The 15,379-nt window shown below is 35.2% G+C and overlaps 1 protein-coding gene across 1 annotated transcript; it reads left to right on the top strand.

Annotated features, from left to right (window-relative positions):
- Positions 1-342: 342 nt before the first annotated feature.
- LOC110453176 (carbohydrate sulfotransferase 12-like) lies at positions 343-14,985 on the top strand. Its single transcript, XM_021502027.1, has 4 exons — positions 343-469; positions 6,045-6,252; positions 12,479-12,573; positions 13,513-14,985. Exons 2-4 carry the CDS (start codon positions 6,150-6,152, stop codon positions 14,650-14,652), a joined length of 1,338 nt encoding a protein of 445 aa, XP_021357702.1. The 5' UTR covers positions 343-469; positions 6,045-6,149; the 3' UTR covers positions 14,653-14,985.
- Positions 14,986-15,379: the final 394 nt, after the last annotated feature.

Raw genomic sequence — 15,379 nt, 5'->3', positions numbered from 1 at the left:
CGTTCGTATCAGCTAAATCGTTCCGTTCGGTTATTTCGACCGTCCCTATCGTCCAATTATTTCATTTGGTCGTTTAGTTCGGCTACTCCGTCCGGCTGTTCCGTCCGGCTGTTTAGTTCGATCGTCTAACTTACTCCGTCTTTTTGGGTTAGGATGCGCACGCAGTTTATCAATTCACTTAGGCAAATGATAGAACTGCAGAAGATCTCACGTTTATCTCCAGAATTACGAACCTCAATTATCAGATACAGTGACAAAGGCTACGCTATTAGAAAGATTATTCGTTGTCAAGCACATACGCACGCCGAATTGCGTATTTACGGTATTTATAGGAANTACATGTAACATAATAACATTAGCACTGTAGTGCTATTCTTGCGACAACCGGTTGAATGACAAACGCTGTAAAATGGAGACTGCGTCGCTCTGGGATTAATCAAGGAATATATCAACAATTTTCGGACTGAAAGTAAGTAATGCGCCTTTCTAGATCAATAGAAATAATCTGTTTTAAAGAAATATTAAATACGTACTCCTGCGTATGATTGAGTAAATCGTACTGCGAATAAAACATATATAAAATATAAGGGACTTCAACTTGTTGAATCCATGCTTGTTTTCTTTCAGTTCTAGTCGCAAAATTGAGTTTAAACTAGGGTTGTCAAATTTGTATTCTGGCTTTCTTTTAAAATCTGTCCAGTTTGTTTTATGTTGCTTGGGTAATCTCTTTGTCCATCTTTAAATAAAGTAAAAAAGCAATACAAACATTTCAGCCTGAACACTGTTTTAGCATGTATAGAGAATGTGTAGGTATAAGCCAGGGAAACATTGGCTCCCAAAAGGGAAACAGAAGTATCCGACTATTCGGCTATTCATTTGTGTAACCAGTTTTTGGTCTCCCGACAACCGAGTAATCGGTTAACAGGCTAACCGTTGACTACCCTAGTTAAAACATAAATCCAAACGTCTGTAACGGTATATGTCGAGGTACCTACAAAGACGACGGACCTATCACACACTCGTAAGCTACATGTATGGTCTGCAAAACGTTAATCGATAACAATCGGTACAATATTCTAACAATGAATCAATGGTGGCTGTAATGTTTTTAAAAAACAAAACTTTTAAATGATTCCCATTTTGTCACCTGCGAGGCCACGTGCGTGGTGTCCTGGTACTCAGGTTTCCTACCGTTTCCGTCCTTACCAACAAGTGGTTATTGTTGTAAAATAAATATAGTCTATATAAAGATATACCCCGTTTGTTTTGTGTAATACAGAACACTATCTGTAAAATGAATAACGTACTGGCAACTCTACGTGTAAGGCGTGGCCAACATCTGAATAACAGAGTGAAGTCCAAACTTTTATGTCAAATCAAATATGTGAAATGTGTAAAGGTAATAAAACGTCTTTATAATCAATTTTAAGTAGTTTTAATAACAGGGGAAAGAAGCAGTTGTCGGCATCTTGTCAGACACACACATAATCACCCTGCAACCATAAGACATTCGATATAGTACCGGTTATATTGTACAGGTAAAAATGTGTTATTGCCATTTTATAGATGTACGTGTCCCATGTATTTAAATCACACGCAGTGTAGTTCAGACAGGATAGTTCTGTTGTAGTTTTGGTCATACAGCTGGGTGTTTATCTGTATGGGGTCACCTGCCCGATCACGTGGGTTTTCTCCGGCTACTCCGGTTTCCTCCAAAAATAAGACCCCGCACGCTAACATCCGGGCCAACAATAGTGATTAATACAAGTTGTAAACACTATTTTCATAATTGTTGTAAAATAAATAAAGTTTATATATAATCAACCATGGATGGGCATTGCGTATTTCATCACCGATCAGTTATCATTTATTGATCAATAATCAATCAATACTAATCAGTAATCAAATGATTCTCTAAATGCATTAATCATTTTGCGTATTTCTGATCAGTACATGTAATAATGCATTGCTTATAAATATCAACTTCATAAAAAAACAAGAGGCCAATGACCTCATAGCCGGTTAATTTCACCAGATTCAAAGGGAAAGACATCGTGTAATTGTGACAGTATCAATAATTTTCACTTGTCTGCAGTGGTCTGGTCGCACTGGTCTAGTCCTGAATTTTCGGCCCAAATTTCGGTCTCGGCTGGTCTTATAAATAAGAGACGAAAGCATACCATTTTTATTGAATGTCTCTTTTATATATCGTGATATAATATCTATCAGTAAATGTCAAAATATTAATATCTTGTTCAATTACATTCTTACAAAACAATTAAAGTTATGAACTGAATCTTGTGAAGCATTCAAATAGCTAACGGCAGGGGTAATGTGGGGTTGTGGTGGTTGGGTTACATTACTTACTCCCGACACATTCGCCATTTTCTCTTCAAAGTGAAATTCTCTTCAAAGTGAAATAAAGCCATATATTGGACAGTATATACAACATTTTATAAATGTTTTACGTTAAAAGGAGGTCAATATGGATTATTTTTCCGATACTTACATTTCTAATGTATTCTATCTGCTTCAACTTCGCAAATGTAAGAAACTGCAATCTGTGGAAAACGCCGACGGGGCAAAAAGGGACAAACAATTTAATTAAATCGAAGGATAAATAGGCTACCTTTTTATAAAAACCAGTTTGGAAATACGATGAGCTAGTTGTACGATTCTTTTATAATCTGGACATCTATCAAAACAAGTGAAATGACGACAATATACAGATGTCCTTTATCCCTTTTGGAGACCCTGTCAAGACCCCAACACTTACACAATTGCAACTAACTGTTTTTTTTTTTTTTTTTTTTTTTATCAGAAGTGATTAATGAACGTCACGACTTGTTTTGACGTTGTAATTAGGGCTTCACTATTCGGTGTCAGTTCTGGTCATAAATGTAGTGTCCGATAACAACATTCCGATGCTCTGGTGGTACACTTTTTTCATATCTATTTGTCTATGAATTTTCATATCTTTGTGTACCATGTTACACTTTTACATGGTACACACAGATTTTAATTTTCACATCTTTGTGACCATATAAAAGTGTACCGGGGTACTGTCTGGCTCTTGTCGGTTAACTTACATTACCGATCTGAAAACAAAATTGACAAAAGACCAGCACACTCATGCTTGTTTTGAGTTAATTGTTAGTAACGGTCATGTGATGCAATGATATGTGTAGTCACGAATACCCCGTCTTTCTCGGTACTCAAATGATAAACAGGCTAGGTGACGCCCCATCTATATATGCATATTTTGAACTTGATACAAGGTCACGTGATGTGTGACGTCATAGTGGCACAACTTATCCGATATCCTTTTCATTGCGTGTACCCATTCTGACACACTCTTTACATATTTACATATTATCTGCATAAGAGTGCAAGTAATGACATCAACCAATATATGTTGTATTGTTGAAATCATCAATTGACAAACAAAAACACCAGTAATGTTCAAGACTGAATCATGGAAATCTCATTCCGTGCCTCCATCAACTACATGCAATGTAACTTCAAGCAGAGAGACAGTAATACACATTTTACACACCTAAATATCCCACATGTGAATCGGTTTGCTAACTACCATTGTTAAAGGGCATTTACGATACCTAACTGTGAACAGGTGAGCTAATCACCCAGAGGTGTTACCTGTGAATGTCATGGCCAAAGGACATTTATAACCAATCACCAAACTGTCAAGATTCTTGTTGTCCCCAACGTTGAAAGAAAAAATGTTGTTAAAAGGATTAAAGTAAATTTCAAAGTTTATTTTACATGTGTTTTTACATGTGTTTTTATCTTAGGCCTAGCAACCCGGTAAAAGTGTATGTGTATCATATACGATTCTAATATCTTCAATAAAATTCATCAGTTTGGAAATATGTGATATCAAAGTTTTACTTTACTTCCTACACAAACAATGTACTATTAAACGTGTCGCAACGTTTTAAGACCGACTGGCCCCTTTGTCTAGCTATGACTCAAGCTGGAGTCATAGCTAGACAAAGGGGCCAGTCGGTCTTGAACCGTTGCGACACGTTTAATGCGTACATTATTTGTTAAGAAAGTAAAACTTTGATATCCAATACGATTCTAGTTTTCTTATGAAATTTCTGAATTCTAAAGTTTTATTATCTTTTTAGTAATGGTTGTGCTGATATGACATTTACTGAATAGTGTAAAATATCAACATGAACATTTATTTAACAAAGTTTTGAACCAAAAATTAATCTTCAGGGGCGTGTCCAAGATTTCGTGATGAGTTGTTGCACGTCATTTTCAAAATAAACCTTCCAATTTCATCGAATACTTGTCAATTGAGGTTGCCATTAAATCCAAACTAATCCACTTCCTGTTCATAAACATTTTGTTGTAAAACAAACAAAACCTATGCTTTGAAGCCTAGTTGAACTGATGTCATCAACAAGAGCGGGGAAGAATTTTTTTCTTTTTTCGAGTTTGAATTTCAGTTATAATTTGAAGCTGAGATGAGTGGATACTTTGGAACCTGTTTCTGTTCTGAATATCATGGAAAGAATATAAAACAATGTTGTTTTAACTTGTGTAGGAAAAAAGTGTCTCAGAATTGTACGTTTTTCTTTATATATCTAAAAACCCGTTACAAAGGACAAACATAGCATACATTTGCTTATTTCACACAAAAAGACTTGCATTTTACTTTGTAGTAATTGCAAGTGGAACAAAAATCATGAATTTGGGAATGGCCACTTTTATTTTCGTATTCCGATTTCAGCTGACATCTTATGCAATATTTCAACGAAACAAATATTTTAAACTATCATGTTATTCTCATTTGTTCGTGCAGTGACAGTTTGATTTAAACTAGACATACATTGATTGTTCACGTACACATGTGGGTATGCAGTTAAACTAGACTGCCGGTGTTTGTTTTTAGTTTTCGTGTGATCAACGTTCGCGATTGTTACAAAATCAAACTGAATGACAGTACATTGTAGACGTGTTCCATGTCTACGTGCTCTTATACTACATCCAACTCAGATGAACAAGTTGTTTGGTGAAACTTTCATTTTAGACGTTGATGTGTGGAAAGATAACGTTACATTTGGTATTAAGAAGGAGGAATACAAGCGTCTTATCAGCTAAGTTTAGATCCCTACTGTTATATTAGACTGCATTGCAATTATATGACTCCAAAGAGATGCAACATAATAAACTGTAGCTCACCAGTGACCAGAACCTGCTCCTTTGATGTCACAAGTATCACTAGACCTGTTAGCTCATTGAAATTAAAACGTAAAAAGTCTTGGCCAAAAATCCTTTAAATGAGATCTAGAGATTAAACAGAAATTGATTTGTTTGTTCGCTAGCATTTCTTCAAACATGCGTGAACCCACATTCGATGAAGGAAACCAGTCCCGTGGCTTGCATATTTATTTTTGTGGAGGAAATGTTTCGAAGAGCGTTGCACTACAAGGTGGATAAGAAACATAAACGCACTAGATACATTGTATATTGTCCAATAACATATGGTTATTAACCAATGACAAGTGTTGTTACGTCGTAGAATAGTGTATACACTAACATCATCAAAAGAAACAAGTCAAGAACTCCGTTAGACGTGTTTAGATAAACGGTAAAGAAAACAAAATCGACCTGATATGCATGTAGCTACTTTCCCATGAACACGCATGTTAAATTATGAGGTCTACAAGATTCCGTAAACGTTGAGTGGCACTATTCAGCAGATTTTAACTTATATGATAAATAAAATACTAAAACACGCAAAGCATTGCACAGTCTTTTATGGCATTTACTTTCTCTACGAATGGCACAGATAACCCCCAAAGCAAAAGACATTGCGAAAGGCATTTTGATGTTTGCCTGAATAATCAAATATTTTGTAATCCCTATTTATCGAAATTAATGCAAGCAAATCAAAAAAGAATGAAAATGCGCTGTTTCTGAACACTTAGAAACCATATCGTATCATCAATTTAGGTGAATACTCTCTACACTTATGAAATTAATATAATGTGTTCCATTTTTTTTTGCAGACAAGACACGAAGCGTGCTTCATTTCTCGTAAAATGTTGCTACGTATATATGCAAAGCTCCAGAATTAAGTCCCTCAAGCTGCTGATCTATATGACCCTATCGTGATGTCTGCCGATAAGATTCTTCTCTTCATTTGTTTCACCGGAGTGGTACTAGTATTACAAGGCATGCTTAACCTTTCGGCCGAGCACCATGAAATCTCGCCAAGTAAGTATATTACTTGCAGTCCTAAAGCAGATTCTCAAACAATCCCGAAACCTAACCTTAAACTTTCGGCCGAGCACCATGACATCTTGCCAAGTAAGTATATAACTTGCAGTCCTAAAACAGACTCTTAAACAATACCGGAAGCTAACCTTAACCTTTCGGTCGAGCACCATGACATCTTGCCAAGTAAGTATATTACTTGCAGTCCTAAAGCCGACTCTCAAACAAAGCCGGAAGCTAACCTTAACCTTTCGGCCGAGCACCATGAAATCTCGCCAAGTAAGTATATTACTTGCAGTCCTAAAGCAGACTCTTAAACAATATTGGAAGCTAACCTTTCATTTTATTTCATTTCAACAAATTTTATTCATGATGTTGTATGAATTGGATCGAACAACAGGCTATGCCTATATCAGTTCTCTCCTACATGCATTTGTATAGATCAGCATATAAATATATTGTAATTTATCAGTGAAATGAAAAATTGAAAAGAGACAACTTATATACAAAACAGATATCAATATGCAAGTCATATGGTATAGGGGAGATACCTCTAACAGCTTATGAAAGGTCACAAGTCAAGCTGTGCTACTTCTTGACCTCACCAGTGTATTGAGTGGGTTTTTGACATATTCCTTGACTAGATTATCCCTGGGAGTTCAAAATCCACACAGAGTGACTCATAGATACATGTAGTTGAAGATTAGGCTTATATAATTAAATATCGTGAATAATCTATGTCAATATTGTATGGTATATTAATATTCACATTATAATACATTGAAAATATAATTATACAACTATTTGTTATTAATTACAAAACACAAGTCCATGTTGGTTTAAGGGGTGAGTATATCATATTCACACTGTGTTTATAGAAAGCGATTAATAAGATTTATAACCATAAGCATGTTTGCTGTTCATGTTTACAATGTTAGATTATTTATAGTACATTATAATATAAGTTGATATAGATAATTCTAGTTAATAAATCTTTTTGAGTTCTAGATAAAGGTTGAGACACTCTCTAGGATATTTTATTGGTTTCATTGTCACAATGGTTAAAACCATTTAGTAAAGTATGTAAAGTATAGTGCGAGTGATTATCATTGAGTAGAGTAGCAGAGAGTACTTGTCTGTGATTGTTGTATCTGGCACAGTTAAAGAAGTAATGATAACTTGTTTCCTGTATATAACCATACACACATGAAGCAGATTCTAATAGATGGTCATTAAAGAGATCAAAGTTTAAGTTGCTAGCATTATTTCTAATTTGACATAGTATAATATTGATTTTTCTATCACCAGAATTTTTTACCATTGTCTGAGTATCATTATTATGTATACTATTAGTTATGTTAATTAGTTTCTTAAAGTGAGGAAGAGATTGAGCATTTAAAATATCTGGGTCTAACTGATTGTAAAGTCGAAAGGTTGAGGGAAAGAAACTATTAAAGTAGCTGTCAGTTCTGCATACAGGGGGGTTAAAAACTCTATTTAGTCTAAGCTGATATCTCACATTTGTTAAATCATTTAAAAAAGGATCAACTATATCATTAAGGTACTTTGGTGATATATTGTGCAATATTTTATACATTACAATTAATTTATTTTTTTCCCTCCTATCTGCTAAGGTTTCCCATCCCAATTCTTTGTACAATTTATGGTGTGATGTACCTCTACGAAGCCCTGTCACTACTCTAGCAGCATCTAGTTGGACTGATTCTAATAATAATTTTGATTGTTCAGTGCAATTATCCCAAACTACATTAGCATATTCTAAAATTGGTCTAATATAAGATATATACATAGTGTTAAGTGTACTTCTATCAAGTGAGGTTTTAAGACTTCTTAATATATTAATTCTTTTATATGCTGTATCATAAATATTTTGGATATGTTGACCCCATTTACCATCTTCATTAAAAGTAAGACCTAAATGTTTATGGTTAGTACTGTCGGATAGTGGTTGATTAGAGAAGAAGATTGGAGGGTGATTAGTTTCTTTTTTCCGTGTGAAGATCATAGTTTTAGTTTTGGATGCATTAAATTTTATATCCCAAGATTTAGCCCAAGAACATATATTCTGCAAGTCATTAGTGAGATTTTGTGCTGCTTGAATGGGATTATCATCAACAATAATATAGAGGGAGGTATCATCTGCAAAAAGTTTAATGTTACTAGTAACTATATTAGTGATGTCATTTATATAGAGAAGGAAGAGAAATGGACCAAGGACAGATCCCTGAGGCACTCCTGCACTGATACATTTAAAAGTTGACTGGTGTCCTTCTGTAATAACCCTTTGTTTTCTCTCGGACAAGTAGTTCTTAAACCATGCCAGTAATTTTCCTTTAATTCCATAAGTTTCTAATTTATATATTAAACCGTCATGCCAAACCCTATCAAAGGCTTTACTTACATCACAGAAGACAAATCTTACCTCTTTACCTTTATCTAAATTATTTATAATAGTGTGATATATAGATAATAATTGATTCACAGTTGAGTCACCAGGCAGGAAGCCTGACTGGTGCTCAGAAATAGTTTCAGCTGCTACAAGATAGTTATACAGGTACTTAAAGATGATTTTTTCAATAATTTTACTAAAGCAAGATGTAATTGAGATTGGCCTATAATTACTGGCATCATTTTGGGACCCCTTTCCCTTATATATAGCATTAACATTAGCAAGTTTCCATGAAGCAGGGATATGTCCAAGTTCCATCGTTTTGTTAAATAGTAATGTTAGTGGATATGATATTGAGGGTGTTAGTTTTTTAATTACTTTGGGTATAATTCCATCAGGCCCTGCTGGTTTATTATTATTTAGTAGTTCAAGTTGGTCGATTACGTCATGTTCAGATATGTCAATACTTTCTAATTGGAAAGGATAGTTAATTACAATAGGTGGCAGTGGGTCAAGATTAGGAGAGGATGTTGCTATTGAGGTAAAGTAATCGTTTAGTGTATTAGCTTTATCTTTAGGATGTTGAAGAGATATACCGTTATGATCAAGAGGAGGAATGCTAGTTGATTTATTATTAAAATTAGATATAGACTTAGCTATTTTCCACCATTTAGATGGGGGTAAGGATTTATCACTTAGAGTTCCCTGTAGTTTTTCAAGATAATCCTTTTTCGTTTTCCTTATGATTTCAATAGTTTCGTTTCTAATATTTCTATATTTATTCCAGTGGTAATGACTATTAGTTGATTTTGCTTTTCTATGGATCCTATTCTTTTGTCTTAGTTTTAATCTGATTTCATTATTTACCCATGGTTTATCATCTGGACGTATAGTAATTATTTTTGAAGGAATATAGTTATTTATTTGTTGATTAATATTGTTGGTAAGTATTTGGTAAAATTCTTCTGAGGTACTATTTTGCGCATGTGTCATGCAGTCGATATCTCTCAGTGATCTGTTCATTTGGTCAAAATCTGCATTATCATACAGTAATATAGTCTTTTTATAACACCGATGTTTATAGACAGAGTAGGAGACCGTAATATGTATAGGAGAGTGATCACTACAGAACTGAGGGCTTGTACATGCATTTTGAATGATTCTAGTATTATTAGTAAAGACAATATCTATAGAGGTTGAACTATTAGGAGTGATTCTTGTCGGTTCATTTATTAGACTGTTCAGATTATATTTAGTAAGAATTCTGCTGAGATGTGAGTTAGGATGTAGATTTAACATATCAATATTTATGTCACCTGTTAAAATTATGTCTAGTGAGGTATCAACAGCTTTATCCAATAAAATATCAAGTTGTGTCCAGTATTCTACATTAGATTCGGGTCTATATATACACCCTAATAAAAATCTGCGATTACCAGTATGCACTTCTATCCAAATAAGTTCGATATCATCATGGAAGCTAACCTTTACCTTTCGGCCGAGCACCATGACATCTTGCCAAGTAAGTATATTACTTTCAGCCCTTAAGCAGACTCTCAAACAATACCGGAAGCTAACCTTAACCTTTCGGCCGAGCACCATGACATCTTGCCAAGTAAGTATATTACTTTCAGCCCTTAAGCAGACTCTCAAACAATACCGGAAGCTAACCTTTCTGCCGAGCACCATGACAGCTTGCCAAGTAAGTATATTACTTGCAGTCCTAAAACAGGCTCTTAAACAATATTGGAAGCTAACCTTTTCCTTTCGGCAGAGCACCATGACATCTTGCCAAGTGAGTATCTTACTTGCAGTCCTAAAACAGACTCTCAAACAATATTGAAAGCTAACCTTAACCTTTCGGCCGAGCACCATGACATGTTGCCAAGTAAGTATATTACTTGCAGTCCTAAAGCAGACTCTAAAATAATACCGGAAGCTAACCTTTCTGCCGAGCACCATGACAGCTTGCCAAGTAAGTATATTACTTCCAGTCCTAAAACAGGCTCTTAAACAATATTGGAAGCTAACCTTTACCTTTCGGCCGAGCACCATGACATCTTGCCAAGTAAGTATATTACTTGCAGTCCTAAAGCAGTCTCTCAAACAATACCGGAAGCTAACCTTTCGGCCGAGCACCATGACAGCTTGCCAAGTTAGTATATTACTTGCAGTCCTAAAACAGGCTCTTAAACAATATTGGAAGCTAACCTTTACCTTTCGGCAGAGCACCATGACATCTTGCCAAGTGAGTTTATTACTTGCAGTCTTAAAACAGACTCTGAAACAATGTTGGAAGCTAACCGTAACCTTTCGGTCGAGTACCATGACATCTTGCCATGTAAGTATATTACTTGCAGTCCTAAAGCAGACTCTCAAACAATGCCGGAAGCTAACCTTAACCTTTCGGCCGAGCACCATGACATCTTGCCAAGTAAGTATATTACTTGCAGTCCTAAAGCAGACTCTCAAACAATGCCGGAAGCTAACCTTAACCTTTCGGCCGAGCACCATGACATCTCGCCAAGTGAGTATATTACTTGCAGTCCTAAAACAGACTCTTAAATAATATTGGAAGCTAAGTTCTTTCATTAATTTGGGTCACAGGACTTGATTGTTTGATACTTTGATAGTGTGTGTTTAATAAGGATATTTCACTGCATGAGGCTTGTTAGAGTGGGGCACTGTAACCCCGAGTTATCGTTTTCTTTACTGAAGCGTCGAGAACTGATAAAGAGGACTATACTCTGTTTAAACATGCATAGAGTATGACGAACGGTATGGTCATTTGAAACAAAAAGTAAAACAATGTTCCGTTTATCGATTTGTGACACTGACATTTGACATCATGATATAATCTTTGTTTCGGTGATGGAGCTCTATGTCTTCTGTTACATACAAAAATGTACTCAAATATAAACGTCATAACTGTTTCCGTTCTGGAATGTTTACAAGATCTGTGGTTGTAAGAATGAAAATAAAAAGAGCAATAAGAACAAACATTACGAAAATAATACAATGTTTTTATGTATGTAGTAGATGTATGTCAGAAAAAACTTTCAAAGTCTTTGAGGTGGTTAAATATTTAAAAAAATATATAAAAAACACAAAGAGTTTCGTAGTACCTCCCTAGCGCTATGGAGGTACTAAGAAACTCTTTGTATTTGTTTTTATATAGTATATGTATATTGATAAGACGGAAAAGATTGAACAGTATATGCCTACCAAGTCACTCGGTGGTCATAACAATATAATGGGACATTTTCTGTAACTATTACCAGTCTTGCGTATGGTTTCTTACTGGTATTTTTCCATAAAAGAAATTTATTCTGTTTAGTTATTCGAATCACTTACTGGGTGCTGGCAGCAGTTTAGTTATTCCAATCCCCCATTTACATCCTTAACTACCAGTAATTATCCTGTGGTTGGTAGATAGAAATTAGTTTATCAATAACATAAGTAGTAATATGTCAGAAGTTGAATAACGAATACACCACTGGCAGAAGTTTATTTCTTCAATTCGCAAATTCGCAAGGAGTAACTTGCAATAATCAACATATTGGTGGTTAAAATGTCTTTTTTTCTCTCAAACAGATTAGAATTGTTAGTCAAAATCTTGAATAACGAATCCGCAATCGTTTATTCGCTGGTGGAAGTGGTTTAGTTATTCGAATAAAGAATTCATAATAACTAACCCGCTGCTCTCTTCAGCCCTTTATTTCACAATACGGTACTCTCCTTTATACATTATGTATCATCAATACAGCTCACACGTGTAACACATTTGATTGTAATAGGTTTATTTTTCTTCGACAGCTGCAATTCAGAAGCCCCTTTCCGAAAAGATGCAAGACTCCGCTAGCTGTCGGTGTACAGGGGGCAGTACCGGCACTGAAAACACCGCACAAACGGTGATTTTTTTATGTTTTTTTTCCCAACATGTCTAGTCAAGGATTAATTATCAATATTTAGGTTATGTGACGTAGAAACACAGTGTATACAAGAAAACGCTTCACAAAACATGTCTTACTAAAGAAATACAAGTTCCAACTTCAACATATATTCGCTCTTAAAGGGACTTTTCAAATTGTTGACGAGACAAGAGGAACAGCAACAAAATTGCACCGATTTTATTGAGTTTATGGTCTAACGAAATGCATTCTCCTCGTTATGCTCGTATAGTAAGTTGCAGTGCAATTGTATAGAAGTATTATCAGATACAGTTTTCAAAATGCATCACATTACAGGGTAACGACAGAAAAACATACGTAATTTATATCTTATATTGAATTCCTCCTACAATCTAACTGATAATTAATACAGGTAAGTTATATGTTACCGGCTTTTATCATTAGGCTTCTACTAGAACCTTATCATAAGGCTTATGATATCAAGCCATATGGCTGAATATAAGCAATTCCATTGGCTTATACCAAGGGAGGTAACAACATAAGATGGTATCGCACATGATAGTTGTTATGATATTTTTCACGATGAGGTTATGAAAGGAGTGAGAAAAATGTTAGTATCAAAACCGTTTATATAGACAATTCATATGGTAAACATACAAAAGTATAAAAAAAAGTATATAAAAGTAAGTATATATTTATTCAGCACTACATTCAGAAAGTAGTTAGCGCCCGATAAGGCAACTCCCGCGAATGCCTCAAAATTGTATTGACTAATGTATATGCTAATTGTATTGATTGTATAAATTATATGCCTATATACTGTAACGCGCCTTGGAGTGGCCTATTCTAGCTAGATAGGTCGCTATATCAAATGTTGTATATTATTATTACTATTATTATTATATATGCATAATGCAATATTTTACTTTCTCGTTACAGGAGCCTAAACTGTTAAAAAATACTTTCGTCGATTCCGTTCAAAGTCAACGTAGGAGAACAATGCTAACAGAATGTCTTTCTTTAGGAACAAACTACACTGGAACCCTACCAGAAAATTTATTGAAAAAGCATATGATTTACGATGATAAAACTAAGCTTGTGTTCTGTGATATACCAAAAGTCGGGTCAACCTTCCTGAAACAAGTTCTTCATATTCTGTCGGGACATAAGCACAAGAAGGATCCATTCAGTATAAAGGCAAATGCCGCTCACCTTATACCATTTAACACATTTGAGACCGTTCCTTATGACAAGGCTCTGGCGGTGCTGATGCGTTCCACAAAGTTCATATTTGTCCGAAACCCTTACACAAGGATGCTCTCAGGATATGTCGACAAACTCTTCACTAATAACCACGTATTCTGGGACACTACTGGTAAAGTCATCTTAAAAAATCATCGGAAAAATCTCTCGAAAAAATCCAAAGAGTGTGGCCACGACAGTACTTTTTCCGAGTTTATCAAACACGTAATCGAATCAGAAACTTCCGGTCTTCACAGGAACCCTCACTGGTATCCGATGTATGATGCCTGTCGTCCGTGTAACATTCAGTATGATGTCATCGGGAAAATCGAATCATTCAAAGAGGATCTTGGAAATTTTCTAAGAAGTCAAAACTTACATGAAATTGTGGACATTTCTAGAATGGATCAAGGAAACGAAAAGGAGGCTATATCTTTGACGGTCAGCAGAGCATACGAAGTGGTATCACACAGACCAAAGTGTACCTCTCTTCCTCAAGCGCTAGAACGTGCTTGGAAGGTTTTACAAATAAGAGGGGTCTTGAGTCAGTTGGCCGATTTCCCTTACAACGTGATAAAGCACAATTCAAACATAAGCAAATCTCAATTTCAAGATGTCATTGCTAAAGAAATCAAACGGTGGCCAATGACTAAAGCGGATAAGCGGTTGTCAAGGGAACAAGCGATTGTTAATGCTTACAAATTTGTGTCGTCGTCAGATCTTAAGCGATTCAATTCCATTTTCCATCCAGATTTTTCTATCTTCGGATACGATAAAAAGATTGGAAGGAAACATGCTAACTTTTTAAAATGGGAACCATTCAAGCTAAAACTTTGAAGTGAAAGTATACATGTGTACATCTCATTTCACAGTGTTTCTTTCCCTTTTAATTTATTTTTGTAAATTTTCATCTTGGAGACCAGCGGCTTTTGCTACCTTTATCTTAAGAACTACTTTGCTACAGCTGATTGGCCAAAATAAGTGTGCAGTAACAATCAATAAGTAGGTGTAGTCTTTGATTAAATGACGTCACTGTCTTGCGATAAGACAGAGTGAAAACTGAAATACTCAAGCAAACCACGTGACAATTAAAATGAAAATAAAAGCGTAAAATGTCTGTACAGCAAATGGATATTTTACATTTTTGCAATAAAAAGAACACATATAGATGAATGGTTTGCTAGTTTTTATTGTCTTTTATAATGAAATCACTCATGATTACCCTATAACATTTGCCAGTAAATGAAATTTTGGGTAGCATGCTTCATAGGGGTGTCACAACCAACAACTGATTACAAAATTTGAACTATTAAAAGCCTGCTTTATGCTTACTGACATATCTGTTAGATTTTGTGGTAATTTGAAAGGTTTAAACACCAAGCAGGTACATAAAGATATGCTTTTGAAAAATATTGCGATACAGCAATATTTCATCACTGTATTGTGGTACGATACGATATACTCGTGTTTTGCGATATACCTGCTTTCCGATATATTGTGACAGCCCTAACGCTTCATGATGTTGCTGGTACGTTTTTCTGCCGGAAAGTTTTCATGTGTTTCT

Source organism: Mizuhopecten yessoensis, unplaced genomic scaffold (genome assembly GCF_002113885.1).
Source record: "Mizuhopecten yessoensis strain PY_sf001 unplaced genomic scaffold, ASM211388v2 scaffold7147, whole genome shotgun sequence".
NCBI classification, from domain to species: domain Eukaryota; kingdom Metazoa; phylum Mollusca; class Bivalvia; order Pectinida; family Pectinidae; genus Mizuhopecten; species Mizuhopecten yessoensis.
This window is presented reverse-complemented; position numbering and strand designations above follow the sequence as displayed.

What these genes read in the sequence shown, in the direction of transcription:
- LOC110453176 (XM_021502027.1), top strand. Translation starts at nt 6,150, where the DNA reads ATGTCTGCCGATAAGATTCTTCTCTTCATTTGTTTCACCGGAGTGGTA. An exon ending in GCACCATGAAATCTCGCCAA is followed by an intron (nt 6,253 to 12,478) that starts GTAAGTATATTA and finishes TTTCTTCGACAG; the next exon opens with CTGCAATTCAGAAGCCCCTT. An exon ending in CTGAAAACACCGCACAAACG is followed by an intron (nt 12,574 to 13,512) that starts GTGATTTTTTTA and finishes TTCTCGTTACAG; the next exon opens with GAGCCTAAACTGTTAAAAAA.